Source organism: Nicotiana sylvestris, chromosome 2, assembly GCF_000393655.2.
Source record: "Nicotiana sylvestris chromosome 2, ASM39365v2, whole genome shotgun sequence".
Classification (NCBI taxonomy): Eukaryota; Viridiplantae; Streptophyta; class Magnoliopsida; order Solanales; family Solanaceae; genus Nicotiana; species Nicotiana sylvestris.
Window position 1 is genome coordinate 166,819,505 of NC_091058.1, and position 24,789 is coordinate 166,844,293.

General features: G+C 34.6%; 1 protein-coding gene across 1 annotated transcript; it reads right to left on the reverse strand.

Moving 5' to 3' along the window:
- Window positions 1–9,941: 9,941 nt before the first annotated feature.
- On the reverse strand, window positions 9,942–16,543 carry LOC104249286 (uncharacterized). The gene is made up of 7 exons (XM_009805679.2): window positions 16,453–16,543; window positions 15,932–16,351; window positions 13,956–14,612; window positions 12,822–13,277; window positions 11,697–11,869; window positions 10,934–11,117; window positions 9,942–10,428 (listed from the first exon to the last, which is right to left on the reverse strand). The coding sequence occupies exons 2-7, from the start codon at window positions 16,325–16,327 to the stop codon at window positions 10,342–10,344; spliced, it is 1,953 nt and encodes a 650-aa protein (XP_009803981.1). The 5' UTR covers window positions 16,328–16,351; window positions 16,453–16,543; the 3' UTR covers window positions 9,942–10,341.
- Between the last annotated feature and the right edge of the window lie 8,246 nt (window positions 16,544–24,789).

A 24,789-nucleotide genomic window follows, 5' to 3' on the forward strand; every position in this document is an offset into this window, starting at 1 on the left:
TTCTTATGCATCTATTCAAGTTAAACTAATACTTATATATCTATGGTATTAATATTAGCAAGAATGCATTTACAACTCCTATTTTTCAACCAAACAAGGCAATTAAGTATATGTCTATCTTAATTGCAAATCTTTCACCCGATGCCCAAGATTCGGATCTTGCTCTATTTGATTCTATATGCAATCAAGAATTTCATTTTTCAAGTTTAACTCAAGATTCGTAAATAATATTTCACTGTTAGCTACGCAGTAAAATAATTAGAAGCAGAATCAAATAAACAACCCATAACGATAGATTCAAGATCTTCAATCTAAGCTTCAAATAACATAATTATCTAACATCCATGACCCAAGAATATTTAAGTTTTTAGCTACTCATAATTATATAAATAACAACAATAAAAATCTTTAAACATAATATACGCAAATACTAAGAGAAGGTTTAGAAAAACTCTTTCAATCTTTGCTCCAAGTTGATGTTCCTATTGATTTTTGATAGTTGAAGATGAGTTTCCTCCTCCTTCTCTCTCTAAAAATCAGATCTTCCACTCTCCATCAGCTTAACTCCAATAATGGAGTTCTTGCTTTATATAAATTGAGTGGGATTAAGAAGAAATTCCAATTTTACCCCTTTAAACAACCTTTCCCGAAATCTGGACTAGCGCGGCCGCGCATCTGGCCGCGCACCTGACCGCGCTAGTCCAGTTGTCCCATATTCTTGATTCTTTTCTTGTTCTTCCACCATAATTAATTCCGAGGGGTTTTTCATTTATTGCTCCAAAATGGTTCCAATCATATTTGATTTACGTAATATACGCTTCTTTACCTGAAATGTATACAATTCACTACTAAAGCCCATTATTCATCAATTAATCACAATATATCATTGGAATATCATCAAGCAGAAGCATAAACAATAGCTAAATCACCCAGATTTCGCTTATTATCATAGGGTTTTTGGAGTTGTATTGACTGCAAGATCGCATTTTTGTAAATTTGGTGAAGAAAAATGGAAATCAGAGAAAATCCCGCTGAAAGATACAAAATCACGCTTCTGAATCCCAAAAAACGAAAATAACGCCCCTTTTTCGGATATGGACCTGCTATTTTTGGGCTACTCAATTGTAAATTAAAATATGAAATATAAAGTTGAGAAGTAGGCAGCCCAGTTATTTTAATATGAAATTTTTCCTTATTGCAATTGGTCTATTGCTAAAAGACTATATCCATGTGAAGGCTGGAAATCTTTTACTACTACGTGGCAAAGCTATCCGGAGAATTTAGGCATATTATTGGTGTACTTCTTGAAAGTAACTAAGTTGCATGCTCCATTTAATTGTTCCTATGTACGCGAGGAAATGTACAAATTGTTCAAAAGGAAAGGAAAGATTTTGGAATTCATAAGCTATGGAGCATTAAAATTTAGACAGGAAACTGAGAGAAGTTTTATTTTGTGTCTCATACAACTGACACTAGTTGTATGAGACTCCTTTTTGTCTTACAAATTTGTGGACCCTAATCTTATACTTTTGGGTCCATAGAAATCTGGGTCCACAAAACTGTGAGACAAAAAAATTGCCTCATACAACTAGTAATAGTTATATGAGACACAAAATAAAATTTTCCGGAAACTGATACTGCAGTTTGACTCAAGAGGCACATTCTGGCAGGCTTCACGGTTGACCATTTGATATGTACTCCAAGCCTTGCCTTTCAAATTCAATGAGTTTAAACCCTGACAAGTCTTGAAGTAGGGGGCATTTATAGGCATATAAATTTTATTAAAATTAAATTCATAAAATAATTTGGATTATATTTTAAATTCGAGATATATTGGTCCAAATAAATACTATGGCCCAATATAATTGAATTAATTATATAAGGGGGGAATAGCGCAGTTAGCTACTAATAAGACATGTATTTACTTAAAGCCACTGTTTAAAATGTCTTTAGTCTTTAGTCACTGCTTTAATAAATTTTATCCGCCCGGACGAAAATACCCTTCTGCTCATAAAGTTCAGGACCAAGTGTCCTTAACTTATGAGCTTGTTAGTGTAAGTTGAGGATTAGTTGTCCTTAATTTATGAGCTTGTAAGTCTAAGTTTAGGACTACTTGTTCTTAACTTTTGAACTTGTAACTAAGTTCAGGACTACATGACTCGAAGTTCAGGACTACCTATCCTTAATTTTTGTGCTTGTAACTCTAAGTTAAGGACTAAGTGTCCTTAATTTTTGAACTTCAAATTATTAGGTGGCAGCAAAATCTCTACTTTGGTCAAGAGAAAACAACTGAAGATAAAAATTACTTTGCACATTCTCATCGAATTGCCAATCAAAGGGTTATATCAAAATATTGCAAGATTGCGTAATCTGGAGAATTTCAAATTGGAAATACGAGACACTTTTAGGGAAGATTGTTGGGACGTCAGTGATGTCGAGTTCCAAGCACTCAAATACTTGAAATTATTAAACTTCATGGATATTAGAGAATGGAAAGCAAAATTTTTACATTGGTCAAGATAAAAACAATCCTGTACGTTCTGTACATTGGTATAACATGGACAGAAAAGAGATAGAAGAAAGGGTAATACCGTCTTTTTATTTTAATTTTAATAAACTAGTGGCTACTTTTGCTCAGCATTAAAAATGCTGGATAAAAAGTAAATACCACTTAAAAAAGTGGCTACCCCACATAATTTTTACTTATATAAGTCCAACATATATGGATTAAATAAATAAGTCTTAATTCATTGGGCTAGCCCATTTAATTGGGCTAAAGTGATGAGCCAACTTCATTAGGCTCAAGATGTCATCTTCCTAGAGGCCTAGTTTGGTGTCACGTATCAAATGACGTGGCGCGCCAAGTCAAACGGAAGAGCCAATAAGATCATGCCACATGTCAAAATGACAAGGCATGCCAAGTCACATTAGAAGGCCAATGAAACCGCGCCACGTGTGCAAGTGACGTGTTCTGGCCAATCAAATGCGGTCATGTCACACTTCAATTTGATTGGTCGGAAAGAGTTTGTTCTTATCACAACTCCTCCCTTCCACAACTATAAATAGGGGTCTTCATAACTTAGAAAAGACACCAGAAGTTATAACAAGAAGCAAGAGAGAGCTCGTGGATCAAACGCTGTTGATTTCTCTAAAAGCTACAAGCATTCAAGTGTTCTAACTTCTAAGGAATAAAAGATCAAGACAGAGATTCAAGAACAAGCTGCAAGCCCTTGGATTGAAAATACATCAAGATCAAGATCAGGCCTCAAGCACTTGGATTAAAATAGAATAAAATTCAAGATTAAGCTCAAAAGCTCTTTTATTTACTGTTGAAAAGAAGAATCAGAGGATTCATAGAGATTGTAACACTCAAATATTCGAAATAAAATTCTACGATTGTTGCGATATTTTCGGTCTTGATTTTATTTTCTCGACACAAATTTATTGTCTACAGTAACGACGGATTTAAACGATACGATATAATAAAATTTAAGTAACAATCAAAATAAATATTGTATTTGAAGTAACAATACGGTACAAACATTACAATAGGTAACGAGTAACAACCATCCAAACAAGCTGTTAGAGTTATGAAAAATGATGATTATGTTTGGTTGTGTACATTCGCGCTATGCCCCAGCGTTGCATCTCATAGACATAGAGAATGAAGAATAAGTAACTTGCTTTTTCTGAAATATTTTAATGGATAAAAATAAATAAAAAGCTTGAAGGTTTAGAAAGTGAGTTTTAATTGTTAATACGCTAATTTTTTTCCTTTCTTGTTAATACGTTTTCTCAAAAAAAAAAAAAAAATACATCGCTGTAAACATTGTGTCCAGTACTTGATTAATAAATTAGTTTAGTAAGAGAAATCATCCTAAGGCACAACTTCTTTAAGCGGAAATTTCTTGGTCAAAGTACTACCATTTGACACTAAAAAAGCAGCCTTAAACCTTCTAGTAGTAATTTTTTTTATTTCAAATGTGATGTTCTCTATTCATTTTCTTTTTCCCGTTTTGTTCGTGAAATTGATATTATTTTTTGGAAATAAAGAAGAGTAATAATCTTGAACTTGTAGGAAGGGAATGAGGTATTTCAGTGCCACAGTCTTGGACAGCTTTGACTTGTCCTAGCCTACCTACGTTTTTCTTCCGTTTACATTCTGTCTCACCTTAGGCTGTGTTTGGTGCGAAGGAAAATGTTTCCATGGAAATTGTTTTCCTAGAAAATATTTTTACGGAAATGAGTAATTTTATCACTTATTTTTCCTTGTTTGGTTGGTGAATGGAATACTTTTTCCAGAAAATATTTTTTAATGTTTGGTTAGAGAGTAAAAAATATTTTTTAGAAAAATAATTTTTTATGCTACTCTCTTCACCCTCTTTCTCCCAAGTCTCTCTCTCCCCTCCCCCCTAAATACCCAAGGTTTTCAGGACTCTATTTTTTTCAAGTCAAGAATTTAATTATTTTTCTTAAAATTCACACAAATCTATTTTCTTCAAAAATTTAATTATTCTTCGAAAAATTCACACAAACCTAAAAGAACTAATGTGCTACTTTACTCTTTTACGCAAAAAAAAAAAAAAAAACATTGAAATTCGTGCTCCATACTAAAAGAAATACTCTTTTTTTAGTTAAAAAGAAAGTACTCTTTCTACAACATGAAAATAAAGTACTAATTTTGTTTGAAATGAAAGAATACATTTTCTACATCATGAAAAGAAAATATTTATTTTATTGAAACGAAAGAAAATAGTTTTTACTACATTATTTTGTTGAAATAAAAAAAAACTTTTTTACTGCATCATTTTGTTGAATGAAAAAAAAAAGCTTTTTCACATCATGAAAAGAAAGTACCTTTTTGTTATAATGGAAAAAAATACTTTTTTATACCATAAAAAGAAAATATTCATTTGTTGAAAAGAAATAAATACTCTATCTATAACTTTATAACTTTAAAATGAAAAGAAAGTATTATTAATAATATTTCTATTTAGGATAGGGTGAGGGGTTTGGGGCGGGGTGGGAGTGGGGTGGGTGGGTAGGTAGTAGGGTTGGGTTTGTGAGGGGTTGGTGGGGATGAGAAAAAAGGCGGGGAAGGTTGAAAAAGAGTTTTGGAAAATATTTTTTCTTCTCTTGATAGGAAAAATATTTTTCTCCAATTAGAGGAAAATGAGTTCATGAGGAAAATATTTTTCAAAATAACCAAATACGAAAAAATTTAAAAATATTTTTCGAAAAATATTTTCCTTCACACCAAATACACCCTTATTCTCGTAAGATTTTCTTTTCTTTATTAAATTGATCTCTGTATATGTTTCTTCTTATATTATTTCCAACTAATACAACACTGGCACAATGTGAGGAGAATATAAATTATGTTGTGTGATCTAATTTGTTTGACAATATTATATAATATTGCTTGAATTAAATTTTGATTTCCTTTTTCTTATCTAATGCAACATGACCAATAAGAAAATCGCATGAAATTAGAAAAAGATTCACATGGTCATCGAATAACTTTTCAGTTCCTTATTTTTCTTTATTACATATATATATATAATTTGTTTTTTCTTACTCCTAAAACTTTTTCCTGAAACGTTTTTTTCATTGTACATTTTCATTTGAATTCGTCAAACATATAAATTAATTTTTTCTTTATTAGTTATAAATCTACCAATTTTTTAAATGATTGATATTTTTGTATTATATGCCTAGAAATTGAGTTTTACTTCTCATTTGACTTCATATTAAAATTTTAATTCTTAAGATTTAATTATTAAATTTAATTATCTTTTAAAACTATGCTTTTTTGCTTGATATTCTTTCATTACACTATTAAGATTTAAGTTATGTGATATTTTAGATATGTATGATTTTTGTCATTATAACTCAAAAATGCTTTCTGATTTGAAATTCTGTCACGACCCCAAAATCAACCCGATCGTGATAGCGCCTATCGTGAAACTAGGCAATCCGACACATTTCCAAAGTAGGTCAACATTACATTTAAATCTTAAATAACAACCTTTTTAACTGAAATTCCAGAAAAGATGTAAAGTCAAAACTAAAATAAATGCGAAAAATAAAAGCCCGACTTCGGGTGTCAGTAAGTCATGAGCAATACTACAATTGTTCCGAAACATAACAAGACCAAAATAGTTTGAAAATATTCAAAGTACACTAAAAGGAAGATAAAGAAGAAGAAAGTCATAACTGGGATCGCCAGGCAGCTACCTCGCTATCTCCGGTGATAACCCGCGACTAGAGTAGTCAACAACCACTACCCTACCCTGCGATACCTGGAACTGCACACAAGGTGCAGGGGGTAACGTGAGTACACCAACTCAGTAAGTAACAAGTACAAACAATGGACTGATAGGTAGTGATGAATTAAACCTTAGCAATTATAACACATTTAAACTGTACAGTAAAGTAGGCATGCTGGCAATTCAATTATTCAACTTGGCAGTAAAGCAAAATGCTAATCCGAACAATGTGAAGTATAAAGCTCAGTAAAACTCTACATGTCAATGCCAGAAATGTATGGAAATGCACCGTATGCTCCCATTCTCAACCACTCGGTACCGCATATGGCCATCCGACCCAGGAAAATGCATCCCGGAATATATATACAACACTGACCTCAAGTCAACCAGTACCGAGGAACAAGGGTAATCCAACATTGAGGAGAAATTCATCTCCAGGTATCAGTACTTTGGACAAATCCATGTCTAGGGAAATCCATCCCTCAATAATATCATCGGCGCTCACTGGGGGTGTATAGACTCCGGAGGAGCTCCTTTCAGTCCAACAGCCATAACAAGACAATGAAGGCATAATCAACAATCTGCTGCGGTGTGCAGCCCGATCCCATAACTGTTACTCATATTCATGCTTGAATCCGGTTGACTTTTCCAACTTAAGCTTCTAAATTAGAGACTAAGTGTCTCATTCCACTCCAAGACCACTCCGAACCCGAACCAACCAACACGATACGATGAAATACAGTTGAACAACACATAAAGAAGCAGAAATAGGGGAAACGGGGTTATAACTCATGAAACGGCCGGTCGGGTCGTTACAAATTCTAATACACATTATCATTTCATATTTTATACCATTTTTTCGTCTTTTATTTTTTATCATTATTGATTTATTCGTCGCTCAGTATGATTGTACTATCATGTGGATGTTTTATTAGTTTATCTTTAGATTTAATGTCCTTATTTATTACATCCTTTGGTTTAACATAGATAATATAGATTTCCTACTCCTAACAAAGTTGTTTATGAATTTATTACTCTTTTACTTGAAATTCATTCATTGTTCTATTTTTGTTTGACTTTATCTATATACAAAATCTCAAAATGTTATAATCTGATAAGAATATTAAAGATTGTGTATTTTAGTTTTAAATTTTTTAGCATTCCAAATTATCTATACAAATCTATAATATAAATATATATTAAATTTTGTCATAAAATTTAGTTAAATTTTGCCTTAAAGTGCAAAGTAGTATTTTCTCTATATGACACTTGACTTGACCTCATGCTTCACTATCACTCTTTAATACAATATATGAAGTTATATTATGTGTGGGTAACTTCCAAATTTAAAATAAAAAGGGTTTCAAAATAAATAATTTTGAATATATAAAAATTATTATTTCCGTAAAATAATAGTTAAGTATATTTTTATATCTAATAATTAAATTATATAAAATTCATTATTTTTACGATATGTAGTGGGATAAATTTTAAATCAAATTCAAAAGTCTTAGAATAATATTAATAATAATGATAATTATTATTACTATTATTATTTTTATTATTATTGTAAGTTAATGATGATTAGAGAAAAATAAATGAAAATAAAATAAGTGATAAACTTCCAAATTTTAATTTGAATAGAGTTGAAAGCTACACTAATCTTAACACATAGATTCAAATTTTTTACCTTTCACTCAAAAATAATAAAATTGTAACTCTTTCTAATTTAAAATTTTAGCAAGATTTTATTAAGTATGAAACTTTAAATATCCAATATTAATTTTTATTTGAAAGAGACTACTCCCCAATTAGAATTAATATTTTTTAGTTTTATTTTATTCTATGTTAAAATAATTTAAGGCTCCAACTTTGTTGGAGCTTAATGTTATTTTATTGTTCACAATACTTCAAATTTTTAAATTTTTCAATAATATATTTGTTTATTATTTATTTACTTAATTTATTTTTATAAATAAATTCAAACTTAAAATATCCTAATATTATCTCTATTTCATCTTTGTAAATTTTTTCTGCTATAATATTACGATTAGTTTTTTAACTTTGAATTTTACATATAATCTAAATACTATCATATTTAAATTATAATTTTGAATTTAAAAAAAAATATAAACAGATAAGTTATTTTACTATTTTGTCATAAATTTACTGATATTTTTAATAATTATTATTTTTTGCATTATTTGCCATAAGCAAATGAACTTTTATTTTATCTCAACTCAAATATTTTTATCTATAAATTTGAAATAATATTTTTATCTTTTAATTCGAAATCTAATTATTTTCTATATCTAAAAATATATTTGTAGTATTTTATAGATATAGAATACTATATTAAGAAGAAACTATTCCCCAATTTGAATTGGAAGTTTTTTTCATCTTATTATTTTCGTTTTTATTTTAGAATAATTTTAAAACTCCAAATTTATTAACTCAAAGAGAGTAACTAATTATAAACAACACATAATTCATAATTTAAAATTTTTAAAATTTATATTAAAACAACTAACTATTACCTAACCTAATAATTTTTGTCCTAAATTGAGAAGTGGCCTATTTTGAGGTTTCCACTTGGCTTAAGGTGGAGGTTTTTTCCTCTCCTTTTAATAATATATAGATATAGATTTCTTTTACTAGTAGTATTCTCCATCGGCAAAACTAGACAAAGTCTAGGACAATAAATTGGGTATGAAAATATATATATAAACGTGATGATCTAACAGTTGTATTTTGTGAGAAGTAAGAAGTAAAACCCCTCTTCGTGTGGCTACAATTCATCCGTTTTTTGCCTAAAGTACAGAGAGTGTGTGGACTAGTAAATCCGTCACTTGATTCAGTGCTGTGGTTTCGTTCCCTTTGGATAATATAGAGGGTGTTTGGATTGACTTTTAAGTGGTCAAACAAGCTTTTAAGCACTTTTTAATTTAATAGTCATCTGCTAATCCAACTTCACAAGTTTTAGCAGAAGATTTAATGCAAATTAACCTCTTTGACTGGACTTGTAAACGAAATTGCCCTGCATGGTTCAGTGACATTTGAGCTAATTAAGATCCAAAGCAAGAATCTATGTGCTATTGGATCCACATGTGTATTGTCTTACATGTGAACCTAACCTTCGACCCGTGCATCAAATATTATTAAATATTTTTGAACTTTAGCATGTGCATATATTGGTTTGCCTATCAATATTTGTAAATACTGAACATGATACGTTGAGAAATAATTTAAATGAAATACTGATTTTTACTCACTAATGTTACTTTAACCCAAAAAGAATCCCGGTAAAGATCATGTACAAACATAATTGATTTTTCAACTACTCCTTTTCAACCTCAAATATTTTACTTATTTTTTTAACTTGTACAATATTTTGATCAAACGTACGGCATGACTTTGCAATCATAAAACCAAGAATTCTAGAGTATTAGAACTACACAAAAGAATTTGCACTCTTCCTCACCCACTTGTTGTCCCTAGTCGAAAGTAGAATAAATTAAATACCTCGTTGCTACTCTCAAGTCCTGTAAATATCATTTCATATGTTTGTTTAGGAACAAATTTGGTAAAACGTTGTCTTTGTTTAGGAACAGAATGCCGGTTCCAAGAACTGGTCCACGGCGGAACACAACAAAATTCAACAAGATATATATCTTCAGGTCCTGTTAACAAAGGCTTTCTTGATAAAAATAGTAAGCTAATGTCTGCTTGACGCAAAGCCAAAGAATTAGTACATTAGAGCTCTCCTTCAAGCTTTTTACCACAGTTGCTGTAAGGTCTTGCCTAAGATATAGCTAAGGCTCCTTTGATGGTGACTCAACACATTAAGATCATAAGTATCGAAAGAGAACCAAAACTGCAAGTTGTGATGTAGATCAAGATGGGCTATTTCATAATGGCAGCTCAATGATCTATGAACGGTGCACCGCGTAGGAACTCACATTAGCCAGCCCTCCGGAGTGAACTTTGGTTACATTACTTGCCCAAAGTACTCCCACGTCAACAATTTGATTACATCCCCACATTGAGATTGATCTCATATCCAGTGAGGCCCTCATTGTGAGGGTAGAAGGGAAATATTCGCCTTGAGTGTTTTCCGTGCTCGCCAGTGAACGGCTGCTGCAGTTTCTGATGTTCCCATCTGAGCAGTAGTTTAGAAAGGATCAGCACTAAATGCTTACTCATTTATCCGTAGTCCAAGAGTAACATAAATCTTCACAACTTGACAACATAGTAAATAGCAGTACATACAACCTTTCTGTCCCATAATAACTAAATATGTTACTATTAGTAAAAGCATATAGCAATAATTAGATCAAGATCTGTGAATCCCTCATTTAAAAGCTTAAATTGCAAGGGAGAAGACACTTATATTTGTTCATTTTAAGTTTATAAAACGGCAGTCCGGTGCACTAAGCTCCCGCTATGCGTGGGGTCCGGGGAAGGGCCGGACCACAAGGGTATATCGTACGCAGCCTTGCCCTGCATTTCTGCAAGAGGCTATTTCCACGGCTAGTCGGAGTTAAAACAGCATACACCTTTTTCCTCTAATTCCAGCATATCTCTAAACCTTTTTCCTTTATTTGTTTAATAAGAAAAGAATCGGGCTCGCAAAAGGAGGAGAAAGAGAAGGAAACAGCACTTACCTGAAGTTCCATATGATAATAGTCTCGCCACAATCCGGTATCTTGATCATAAGTTGTAAGCGCAGTATCATACAATTTCCGGGCATTTCCGAGACTAATCTTATCTCCACTAGATGCAAGGTTCAATTCCAGCTCAATGCAATTTCTATATAAGGAAAGTCCTGGATGCGGTAAAGCAAGAAATCTGCACAAGGTTGTCAAGCATCAGTCTTGAACATATACCATTAATGCTGTTTAAAGAACAAATGAAATATCATCTAGCATTTCAGTACCCCTAAAATTGATCTCATACATAGGGAGAAGTTTTGATTAGGTAATACTGAATAACAAAGTCAAAAGACTGGAGAAAACCCTTTTAACTCTCCAACATCTGGAAGTCCCTTGAAGAACCCAATATCAAGTTTGAGTTTTTTGTACCAAGGAGGAACCAGGTTAACCTTTTCGGTACTAAAAAGAAATCGAACTATCATGGTAACTAATTACTAAACCATCTTTTGAAAACAACTGATTAGCTAATACAATGGGGAAGAACCGTGATTGATTCTTATAGTGATCCAGTTGGAAGTGGGTTCATTTTGTACTTTATTCCCCAAAACTGAAAAAGTGGTTAAGAGATAGATGTCTGCACATTTTCTTCCACATTTTTAAACAAGTCTATTTTCAAGTTAACATAAAAGAACACATTCACCATAACAGAATAGTTTATCAAACATAGATGTTTGCACTATATATACATGACAATAATCAATCAGCAGTAACATACCTCTTATATAACTCTCTAGCACTCCCAAGCCCATCCCTTTGCAGAACAAAATTGACGATGGCAGAAGAGAGGGAAAATCCATCATCACTTCCACCATCTTTGGCCAGTAAAGTCATAGAAGTCTTGATTAACTTGTCAAACAACTGTTTATGAGTGGAGAAATATTTGAGCGCCTGCATAATATGTAACGTAAATGGATTATAAAGAAGCTTTTTACAGGAGTAAATGGATCTAAGAAGTTCAAGCTCATATATATCCCACTCTTTCAGAACTAGTAAAACTAAGGCCCAGAAGGAAATCAAACAGAATGGCATGTAATAACATTACTCGAAAAAAATGATAGTTTTTCCCTCAGAAAAGAAATAAAGTAAGAAAGTCTGTCGCTTGATCAAATACCATGGAACGAGCTCCTAGAGCTCCCATCCTTTTTTTCATCAGTTAGAGCTCCCAATTCCCATCCTAACAACTACTGGAAAAGAAATTAGTGTTTTCTTTTGGGTAATATTTGTTTAAGTCTCCACATCGCCAAGGACAAATCCTGCACTTTCTATGAATGCTACTCAATGCCAAAAAAGAATAAAACAACAGTTAAACTTGTAGCCATGTGCATGAGTCATTTACTTATACATTTTAACATGGTCAACAATGTAACAATTAACATGCACTGAATTCAATGAAATCTGCCAACATATAAACACAGCTCAAACTTGCATTCTGTATGTAATATCACATGACGCCCTAAATGAATGCTTCCTATGCCAAAAAAGCAAAAAACAAATAGAAAAGGAAAAACAGAACACAAACGACAGTGAAACAGCATAGCCATGTGCATGTGTCATCCACTGATACATCTCTAACATGCTCAACAAAGTAACTACGCTGAACTAAATGGAATCTACCGAGATAAAAGCACTGCTCAAACTTGTATCTTATATGTATTATCATATGAAGCCCTCGATGCTTGCAAAAGGAATCTATTCAAGTAGCAGAAGAAATATTGATATGTGCTCTCGGAAAGCAAGATCATATATCACAGCTAAGACAAAAAGAGCAATAAAGTTTCTATCATCATCTTATAATGCATGACAAAGACTCTGAACAAGGATGGTTTTTGCTTTGGCCTACCATAAGCCATATAGTTTCTGCCTCTGATACGGGAGCTTTCGCTAAAACATTTCTCATGAGTTCAAAGACAGAAGACAGAACTGCCTTATTTGGAGTGCAGTTCTTCTGGATAAGTCTCATTTCCACCGAGAGCCGTAAAGCCCATAGCTGCACTGCTTCTGAAAATTTTCCAGAACACAATTTCTCCGCCAAAGTCTTAGCTTCATCTACTTTCCCAAGTTGCAATAGAAAAGAAACATGCTGACAAGCAAGATCCTCTGTGATGCACCCCATTGTTTCAGCCTTTTCAAATACTACCAGGAGATGTGAAACAGGATCCATGGCATGACTAGATGCGCCAAAGTGCTCAGAAGATTGACTGCTCTGATTTCTAAAATGAATGACATTCATCAAGAACTTCACATAACAATCAAACATTGAGGCTGAAGGCACAAATTTTAAACCCTCCTCATAAACCTACAGAATTGATGTGTGTAATCTTGTCAGTAGAGGACAACTATACAGCATAAAAAAGAGAATTGCAGACAATGAATTATCCAAACAACCCCCCTCCCCTCCCCAAAACTCACAAGAAAGAGTATACAGGATATTCCAAAAGTTAGTGGTTTACTAATGACCCACAAGAGTGAATCAAATCATAAAACTAAACGAAAGGAAGATATTGAACAGTAAAGCACAGGCCTTGGATTATCTTCGCTTTTCATGTAAAACCAAGGACTTTTGGCAGATGTCATCTGACTTAGTCAAGGAAAAGTATAAAATTGTCCTCGATATTAAGTTCAAGTAGCATGTATAAAATTGTCCTCAATAGTAAGTTCAAGTAGCATGCACTGTTGCACATGAAGGAATAATCTCCAACCACACCAGAAGATGGATACTCAGAAGGGTAATTCCAGAATTTATGCCACCTTCTTCTTAGACTGAGAAACAGGAAGTGGAGCAAACAAAGACTAAGGATTTATTCACGAATTAAGAACCTTCATTTTCAAATAGCAAGCGTAAGTTGCTGGCAAATAACATGTCCTTTTATATGATCTTAGACATGACAAATCAAACTATCACATTAGACACGCAATTTAAGGCAATGGATTACAACATCAAAACTGAACATTAGCAACTAAGGTTTAGAGTTACCTGAATTGCTGTGCTTAACTGATCAGCTGTCATTGCTTCAGTACTCTCTGGATTACTAAGATCAATGACTTCCTGTCTTGCAAGCCAATCCCAATATTTTGGTTCTTCTGAAAAGTCCCGTTTCATATCAGCAAGTATCTCATTTCGCATATCTTCTGAATGAGCTAAATCCGTTGCTGCAAGTATCTCAAGAAACTGTGTTCTTAAACTGAAACTGGAAGGGAGGGCTTTAATAGAACCACTGTAAACTGTCTGAAGAACACTTAAACCTTGTTCCCTAAATAAATCTACTTTTTCCTTCGGGTCTCCTTCGTGAAGGTTGGATAATTTGTCATCCTCTCTTTTATCATCAAGGGCCATAAATAATTCCTTGTTCTCATCTCTCCACTGTTCCTCTTTAGCATTTTTGCCAGAACGAGCCAGTGTTCCCTCATCTTCTCCTAGCACGACTTTGCGAGCCTTTAATTTATTTAGGTATGTAAGCTCCATCCGTAGATATTCTACCCACAGATCCTCAGAAGTTGGACATGCTCTCAAGCCACTATGCATCAGGGCACGAGCAGCAGCAGCATTTAAGTTGTTGTCAAATTCCCAAGCTGCAGCATATATCCAAACTCCAGGCACCTTAGGGTGAAACCTAATTGCCTGTGCCAGGGCCTATTGAAGAACAATATGAATGAGAACATAAGACACCCAAAAGCACAATTTCGCATCATTCTCAACATTTAATGATTTGACACAGAATGTCGTCAAAGTTAAGACCCCCTCATGCTCCAAATCCTACTTGAGCAATTGGCAAGTTTAGTCTGATTAAAATCTATATCTAGCATCTAGTAAAAAGCATCGATTAGCTATTCCAGCTAATTTTTTCACCTTTCTTCACCACCATGTTACCATGTAAGACTCTAGCATGTTTTAATATCAAGAGAATCAGGATAAGCCTTATGCCAAGAACAAGCTCGAATCTCTTTTCCATTTAAAAAGACAATCTATCAAATTTGAGGATGATTCTGGGCAAATGGAATTCATAAATATACGAGGAACATCTAAATCGGACAGATTCCTCTGTTTGAACATGTCGCAAATGATCATATGCAAGGGCATATATACAGGGAAGAAAACCAAGGATTGGGAAATATAAATTTTCCGTCAAATCCAAAGAAAAAGTATGAGTTGAAAAATAGAAACTTGACCACAGAATATCCCAAGTTAACCAACTTTAGAAATTATATAAAGGTGTCTTGGACTGCCATAAAGCCTGCAACTTTGGACCTTTTATGTAGAACAATAAATTCATCAAACTCAACAGTTTGCACAAGGTGTAAAGCTAATTGTATTCTAGATGCCCTCAATGCTTGATAAATGGAACTTTATCTTATCAATGACATTGACATTTCAACAGTCATAAAAGCAAAATTACCCCCCCCCCCCAAAAACCTCGGGCCTTCCCTCGTTATCTCATCTAATGTTCTTTACTTTTAATGTTTTAGAAGTTGTTTGCTCCCCAATAAGATTCAAATGTCATCAAGAATCAATCAACTATACCACAATTCCAAATACTTTGTTATATCATTCCAATAGAAAGGAATTACTACCTCACCTAATTTATGTGATGATGTGAAGCTTGCCGTCTAACACAAAACGAAGATATTTGAGTGACTATAAATTGTTAAATTGTTTCTGAATATAAAAAGGTACTATTGTTTTTTTTTAAATGGACTAAAAATGAAAGAGTATCATTCAAATAGTAAAGAATTAGCATTTAAATTTTGAGTTCTCTAAACATCTCACTTGTGGTACAATAACTAGTTTAGGGATACAACAACCCCACCTCAGTCCCAAATAAGTTGGGGTCAGTATATGAATCCTCACTGACCACCGTACTCTATTTAAACTCATCTCATGCCAATACAATAAAAAGCAACACTAAACTTGAGCTTCAAAATAAGCAGGTTTTCGCAAAATGTAAAACGTACCTTCTTCATTCGACCATTCCTTCGCTGCCTACAAAACTCCAAATACTGAAACCAAAGCTCTATGTCTCCCTTAAACCTACTCGTCGCAAGCCGATAAATCTCAATAATCCTAGAAACTCCAGCATAATCCGAAACCGATTTCTTCACCTTCCTATCGCCCGTTTTCTTCATCTGAGCTTTCTTACGTAGAAGTCGAAGAGCATCTAGACTTTTCTCATAATCAATATAAGCAACAAAATCCTGCTTTAACGGACTAGGTCTCTTTAGCCTGTACTCGAATTTACGTCGTTGTTTAACTATTTCCGCTATTTCATGGCGGCTGAATAAGCCACGCCGTTCTAAGTCGTCTAGCTCAGGGAGCATTCGCTCCATCTTGTACTGTACCACATCCGCCATTGTTTTTACTCGGTCACTGAAAAGCTGGAGAAATTTGATTATTTTCACAAATCAGTATAACATAACAAATCTGAGATGTTATCATGAGAAACAAATGAAATATACTTTAATTTGTAAATTCTTACCAATAACCAGGAACAATGATATCGGCTTGAAGGGAGAACTTAAGATGTTTGCAGCAGAAAGAGGGGGAGGGAGCAGGGTTTAGGAAGAAAGAAAGAATTAGGCAGGAAGCATTTCAATTTGGGCCAAATTTGTTTGGTTTTCCTAATCTAGCCCATTAAATTTGAATATGGGCTTTGTAGAAGCCCTTCCTGTGAATGGGTCCAAGTACTTTTTGATTTTTTTAATATATCATACATCTATTTATCTAAAGAATTAAATTGAAACAAGTATCACAAGAAATTCTCAACTTTATATGGAATTTTATTTTATTATTAAATATAACTTAAGAGAATCACAACACCAATTCACAATTACTAGAATAACTTTAATTTAAGAACTGAAAAAGTAAAACAACGAATCTTCTCCGCAGCAGTTTGAACTTTAAAAATGGAAGATAATCTTTATCAAATTTATTGCTACTCGGGATGCATCTGGATATCAGTGTTTAAAAGGTATCGGCATAAGGCGAGACGTTTTATATATGTCTTAAAGAGGCGTAAGCTCAGAGGCACAGAGCCTAAACCCCATGGGGTTTAATTTTTAATATTTTATAAAATAATATAATTACAATAAATATTTATAAATAAGTAAAATTGCATAAGAATTGAAAAAAACTATAAATATGTGAAAAATATGGATAGATGTGCTCCATCCCCACAAAAATTAATCAAAACAATCTATTATACGCTACTTACAAACACAAATAACTTGAGTTGAAAAGAATAAAGTTTTCTACATGAAGGAATAAAAATGATGACTAGCCTGCAATCCGAATTTTGAACTTGATGCTGTGAGGGAAAATGGAATTCTCTTTGTATTTGGAAAAGTGACTATTTTTTGCTTTTGGAAGATAGTAGCAGACAATATAAAGGAACGGAAAGACCATAAATTAGGGTTTCCATCAATAAAAAAAATCTTGACTTTTAAATTTAACATTTCAGTTTATTTTTAAAACTTTTGAGTAATTACAAGCTGACTTTTGAGATTTTGCGTATTATATGAAAAACCTATTCAGCAAATTTTATTTTAATTTGAAAAAGTCTTTGTGGCTTACGTCTCGCTACAAAAATGCGCCTCAATGCCCGGGCATACGATTCGAATTGCTGGGCGTAGGCCTCTCGAGACTTTCGCTCCCCACAATTGCCTCGGGATATTTTTGGTGCGCCTTGCCCCAGGGCTCGCCCCGGATCTCACCCCGAAAATACCTTTTAAAACACTGCTTGATATAGATCAAGGACGGACTTTGACATTGTTGCTGTCAGCAAGTATAGGAAATAGCACAAGGCATTTCGCTGAAAACTAGCGTAGAGTAGTGATGTTTCAAAGTATGAGAATTTCGGGTTCACAAGATGAACTTAATAGGTTTAATTGAGAGATTGACGCAGTAATTATTTACCCATAAAATAGTACAGTTAAATTTGTAACGTGATTTATAGACACCTGAATTAACTTGATCCAAAAATATAAAATAAATAAGAATAAAATCAAGATTATGAAAATACCTCAAAAGAAATACAAGCCTGGTTGTATGATGAGCCTCTCCAGAAGTAGTAATATGAACAATAAAAGTAAGTAGTTTTATAATATAAGAGCAAATTATAGACTTTGTGTATAGATAATTTTTCGTGTATACAATGGATACTAATTCTCCTATGTATAGCTCTATTTAGGGAGACAAGATTCCCATATAAAGCTCCTCTTGAATGAGAATAAAATCGTCATTAATGGCTGCATAACGGTTGGCTATTAATACAGAGATTCTTTGTAACGACTGCTCATTGAATGTTATTTTTTCCAACCAATGTCTTCTTTTCAAATCTTTGTTACCGGTTTCATGCTTTCAAAATTTACACAGCACCGATCTCATATTTTATACCCGATGTCAACTATTTGTTAACTCATATATTTTTGTCTCTAGATACACATGTCACCTCGTGATTCATCTACCAGTCGCTAACCAATTTTACCACATACAAATAATCCCCTTACTTTTTGGTGTCAATACTTTAGTGTTACCAGAAAGTAGATAAAATATTTTTCCTTAGCGAGTAAGTTTCTGAATAGATTTTGACACTTGAAAGGATGCATGTCTCTTCGCATTTAATGATCCAAACACGTGTTACCCCATTTTGGCAAATATTTTTGCCAATTTTCAAGGTAATCATGACCTTGAATTATGTTGCTTATAAACTTTTACCCTACTATTCAATTTTACTTTTCACTTTTACAAACTCTTCTTCTTCTTCGAATTTCCTTAGAATCCTACCGCAAAATTCATCTTTCTCAGTAAAATCTCCCCACTATAATTTCTTACCATTATGTCTTCTAACACCACTATCCTCGGAAATACTGATCTTCTCTTCGGTGGTGGCCCTAAGAAAAACAAAACTAAAGAAGTCGATGCCGACTCCGACCCTCCTACCGTTAGCACCATCATACCCTTCAACTTAACACCTAATCAGACCTTCAAGATCAAAAAGAACTTGCTTATCCAAAAAACGATAGACACTGGCCTGTTAGCAAATATTCTTCTTCCATTCATCTTTCTAGAATTCCTGTCGTGAATGAAGATTGTGATTGGAACACCATCGAAATATTCGCCCCCAATGAGGTGGAGAGAGTTACCTTCACCGAACCAAGGTTCATGTATATCTGTACATACCCTTTTACTTTGAGATTGGGTCATGAAATTGACCTCATAATTTTTAGAATTCTGCGATCGCTACCAAATCTGCTTGACTCAAGTAAGTCGATCAGTATGGCGTACGGTGGCTTATCTTCGAAAGTTGTGTTCCGAGAACGGGGAAACACTAACTCTTGTATACTTGATCAAACTTTATTCCCCAAATATTTTTGTGAAGGTGTGCTAAAACTCAGCAAACGCGGCCACCGTGCCATCCTTACCAGCGTTGATGATAATAAAGACCATGGATGTATAAAATGTTTTGTTGTCATTGCTACCAGGGACATTGTCCCTGTCACGCCCCAAAAAACGAGGAGCGCGACTGGCGCTCAACCGAGTAAACCCAATTAAGCAAGCCTGTTAGGTTTCATTCAACCCAAAATAGTTCATGAGTAAAGAGGAGGCGAACTCCATTAATCATACTTTGCAAATATTTCATTAGCAGTTTCAACCATAATATCCAAAATATTACAATTTTTATAGATATGAAGAAAAATATTTTTGCCAAATACCAATATTTCTAATTTAATTTCCAATATCCAACACCACTCATAACCTATCTACAGAGCCTCTAAATACAACTGAAGAGTAATATAGAAATGCCAGCAACAAGGCTCCGGCTATACCTCAAAATACAAAGCACACAGTAATCAGATGACACAGGACCCCGAAATAAAGTGGGGATCACCAAGTTAGCTGAAAGGAGTGTACCGCTATCACTAATCACTGCTGCCTACGGTGGAACCACCTGCATCCATTAAAGATGCAGCGCCTCCAATAAAAGGGACGTTAATACTGTCGAATAGTACTAGTATGTAAAGCTAAAAATTATCTTTCAAAATAGAATAAACATACAAGAAAAGGAAATCCATAGAAACAACAAGTCACAATCAATAATATCCACATGCACAATTGAAACATAACAATCTTCAAAATACAAAAGTAGTACATATTTTTAGTTGTAAGATCTTTAGTACTGATAATACCACAGATCACGATACCACTATCCACAATACCACTGTTCACAATGCCACTATTCATAATACCACCATGCTCTTGGCACGGAGTCCGATCACGACCCGACAGGCTAGGTCATCTCCCTTGGAGACATTTTTCCACAATATCAATTCCCATTTCAATTTCGATTTCAATTGTTTTTCTGCACAATACCACCATGTATGCGTCATGGTGTCCGATCTCGGCCCGATCGGCTAGCCCGTCTTACTCAAGACATTTCCATTTTTCCATCAATCATCTTATTCCATATTTCCCACACATTTCAATTCCTTCTTCACTAGTGGCCACAATAGTTATGTCACACGTGGCACTTGGCTGGATTTCATAATTCGAGTTCTTTCCACATATTTCACATCAATATCAATTTCAACAACAAGCCTTTCAATTCAAGATATCAAGTACACATTAGAGGAAACATGAATCATGGGCATATAGAGGCTGCCACATACCTTGGCAATTTAACACATATTCCATAAATTCAACACATCACCAAGTAACAACATAACACAAGGGGAAGCATTTGAATGTATATTACACATAAAGTTTTCACAACACAAGCACGATTGAAATGTCATCTCCTACATCAATCAAGAGTTGAAACGTGCACCAATTGTAGGGGCACCATGGGAGTTCAGTTTCTAAGAAGAGAGGGCTTTAGCCGTACATACCTCAAAGAGCTTTTAGGCAAATTCTACCTTTTGAAGTCATCTTAAAACAGTGGAGTCGAGGCTCGTTTCGTAATCTGTTTCATATATTTTCTTATTTCATAGGCATCACTAGGCACAATTGTAGACGTTATCCACACTCCATTTTCCCAGTTCATTTAACTCATTTCCAAACATCTTTATAGTTTATCATCAACTAGACACAATCAATCAAGACATTTAGTACACATATGAGCAATTAGGAGTATTAAGCATATTGAGTTTTCCTCACCTAGTTGGTATACCAGTTTTCATTTAAAATACAACTCAAAACCATACCATTTTTTTAATAAAGCAACCCATACCTTAAAAATCTACCGTTCTATATAAGGCTCGTTCGGAATAGTCAAGTTTATGAGTTTATGGGGGATAATCCGGAACGTAGAAATTAGGGATTTGGACCGATCATACTTAAACTTACAGATACATTATGGAATTCAATTCCGAGAGATAAAGTTTACCGCGCATACTTGGTTGAGCTTTCTTTAAGTTACTACAATGCACCAACAATTCTAGCAATAATAATCTATAAGGAGAAAGCAAAAAACGATTAATAACTAGAAAGATTACCCATGGTGCAACTCTCTTAGGAATTTCATCAAACATCTAACATGTGAAATAGTCTACAAGGTCCTACAATGGGAATTCCTTCTTCCCTAAACCAGTTTTAACAAGAACTACCCACATTAGTTTATTAATCCCACATACTACAACTTAGTGTCACATGCATGGCCTATTTTCAACCCCACAATATATTTTTGAACTCATAATCTCTTATATGAAATCTTAGAAGTAGGACTTACTCGGAAAGATAGTGAGATAGAGATTAGCTTCCTTGATTCTTGAGAATTTGTGCAAGATTGGGTGATTGGAAGGGTAGGTTCCCTCTTTCTCTCTCTAAAATGCTCTCAGCTCTCTCTAGATTCAGTAGAAAATAACCCCAAATGAAGCCCCAAAGCTTATTTATCAAAATGGAGTCGGATATAAAAAATTCCAAAAATGACCCCCAAAGTCAATTATGTGGTGCATAATCGTTTTGTGGGCAGCAGAATTGCAGCATAATCATTATGCGATAGCATAACCGACAACATAATCAATTATGCGACAGCATAGTCAATGTGAAATAGCATAATAGTTTGCCCGTCTCTGCTCCGCTTTGCGATGCTTATGCGGTCCGCGGAACCGTTTTGCAGTCTCAAAATTGATCACAAATCCAGCCTTTGATCATTTGATCATAACTTTGTGTAGGAATGTCCAAATTACGAACGGTTTGAAGCGTTAGAAAATAGACTCGAAGATCTTTCATTTGATAGGTTGTTCATCATATAACACCATATATATATGCTCGTCCAAAGTTTGGACTTGTGCGAACTCATTTGGAATTTTAGCCTATTATGTAAATTTTCCAACTTTACTTAGACTTAGGCCTTTCATTAGACCCCACATTACTTATTATATGACTTATACACTTATTTACCATGTCCAATTGATATACATCATTTTAATAGCACATAAAATAGTATAATTAGCCTACCTGGCACCACGAAATCCTAAATTACTTAGCAAATTTTTTCGGGGTCTTACATTCCCGGCAACATCTCTTCCCATTTCTGAAGCTTGGAATTTCTTTCATAAGTCTTTGGGTATCTTTCCCTTACTGTATTTTAAAAGACTTTCCTCCTTTGTTGACTTTTTACTTTTTTTTATTCCATCTACTCATTAGGAACCACCACAAGTTAAGAACCTAGCCCAATGGGTACAATTTTTTTTGGATATTTCTACACCGGATTCTCGAAGGTGGAAAGAAATATCTCTTAGATTTAAGTGGAAAGCCAAAAATTATGGTAAGTAAAAGCTCTTCCTTCCTTCTTTCACTTTTTAACATGATTCAAGATAAATTTGTTGATTCTTTTCCGCATTACATAGGTCTTCCGAAAGGATCTTCCATCCCCCCCCGAATAGTGGTTCTCGATGACCCAGAGGAAGCCCAACAAGCATTGCAAAATGTCCTTGGCTGGAAGAGAGCTCGAGAAGCCACTCTTGCTTCTGGCAAAGGTACCTCCTCCCGGAGTCCCCAACCCAAAGACTAGAAACCAAATGGAAAACATACCACAACAATCGGGACTCGGGAGGAGCCTTCGACAAAGAATCTCCAGCTGGACCAGCAACTATGGTCCTTGTTGATGAAGGAACTAATGATGAACCATCTCCTCTTCAAAGAAGAAAAAGATCTTCATCGGCTCAATCGGATGCTCAACCGGGAGAGCTTCACAGACCACAATTGGAAGAAGTTGAAGGACTCTTCACAGAAATGGAAATAGTTGAAAACATTGAGTTTTGCTTATGGGATCTTATCCACGTTTCCCCTCAGATGAATTTTACCCTGAGGTGCCTCTGCCATCAACTTCTGAGACAATTACAACCATATTTATTTCTACCCTAGCTGCTTCTTCTCCACCAGCTCCAACCGCTCAGAGAGAAGATGTTCCCTCCCCCGGCCATCCGACCATGGAAATTTAAGGAACACTTACCCAACACCCAATCAAAATCCTAGAGGAAAATGAAACGTTATTTCTACCCATCAACTTCTGAGCCAACTGCAACCGCATTTCTTTCTACCCCAGCTACTGCTTCTCCACCAGCTCCAACTGATCAGAGAGAAAATGTTCCCTTCCCCAGGTCATCTGACCATGGAAATTTGGGGAACACTTACCCGACACCCACTCAAAATCCTAACGATTTTGAATGAGTGCCACTTACTCTCCAAGTCAGTGGAAGTCGTCAATTACCTAAAGCCGCTAGCCACAAAAAAAGGTTGGAGAAAAATGGACTCTCTTTCTGCTCAGTTTCTGATAAACAACATCATGCACTGTTCGGCTCAGGTATAAATCTAACCTACTTCTCTTCCCTTTTATTTGCTAGCCTTTGCCTTCATAATCTTAACTATAACCTTTTTAGGTTAACCTCCTTACCTTTGAAGGCCTGTAAAACTTGATTTTTTGATAAATAGGAACTTACTACAGAACGAAATCAACTTTTGGCCGAGCGGAATCAACTTTTGGCAAAACGGAATCAACTTGTCGAGCGCCTCCCAAAGCTGGGAACTCAAGTTGCTCAAATAGGCAAGCTCGAAGCTCGATTAGAGCAATATAAGAAAGATAGAATGGCCCACATCTAAGAAGCCGCTTAATTACATGAATATCTTGAGGAAGCGAAGGCCAAGTAGGCTGAACTGCATGATACCGTGACTGTCGCGACCGAGCACGAGTCAGCTTTTATGGAGCAAATCAATAACTTGGAGGCTAGATTATACTCTAAAATCGAAGCGGCTAGTGCTGTCGAGGAGAAGAAAGCCAGAATGGAAGAAAGGATCAAAAAGATTATGGAGTAGAACCAGCTTCATCTGACAACCAGTATTGACCTTGATTCCTGAATCAACATTGTGAGAGCTGAAAATGATAAGCTCCAATCCAAAATTGAAAAACTCCGAGCTAAATTTCAAGATCAAAAAGATTTTTTCATCCTCGAAAAAATCTATGCAATTTATCGTATGAGGAGGAAGACTTTGGAGGAGGCAAAATAAGGAATTGCAAAACATTGATGATTGCATTGCCGAGGCTCGTGGATTGGAGACAACTGCTCTAGAGAACTTCCCTACTCGGCTCACTACTTCTGATTCATCGAATACTAGCTCCGAGTACTAAGGAACCGAAGAGAAAGCTGAAGAAGAAGATAAAGATAAGGGCAAAAGCTTTGAACTTGAAACATAACAGCCTTTTCCTAAAAAGGAAAAATAAAACTCTTCTCTCCCTTCGGGCTTTGGCAACAAAACAAATTGATCTATATTTTTTTCTTTTCTTTTGTAACTATGCCAAAACATCTTTATTGAGTTT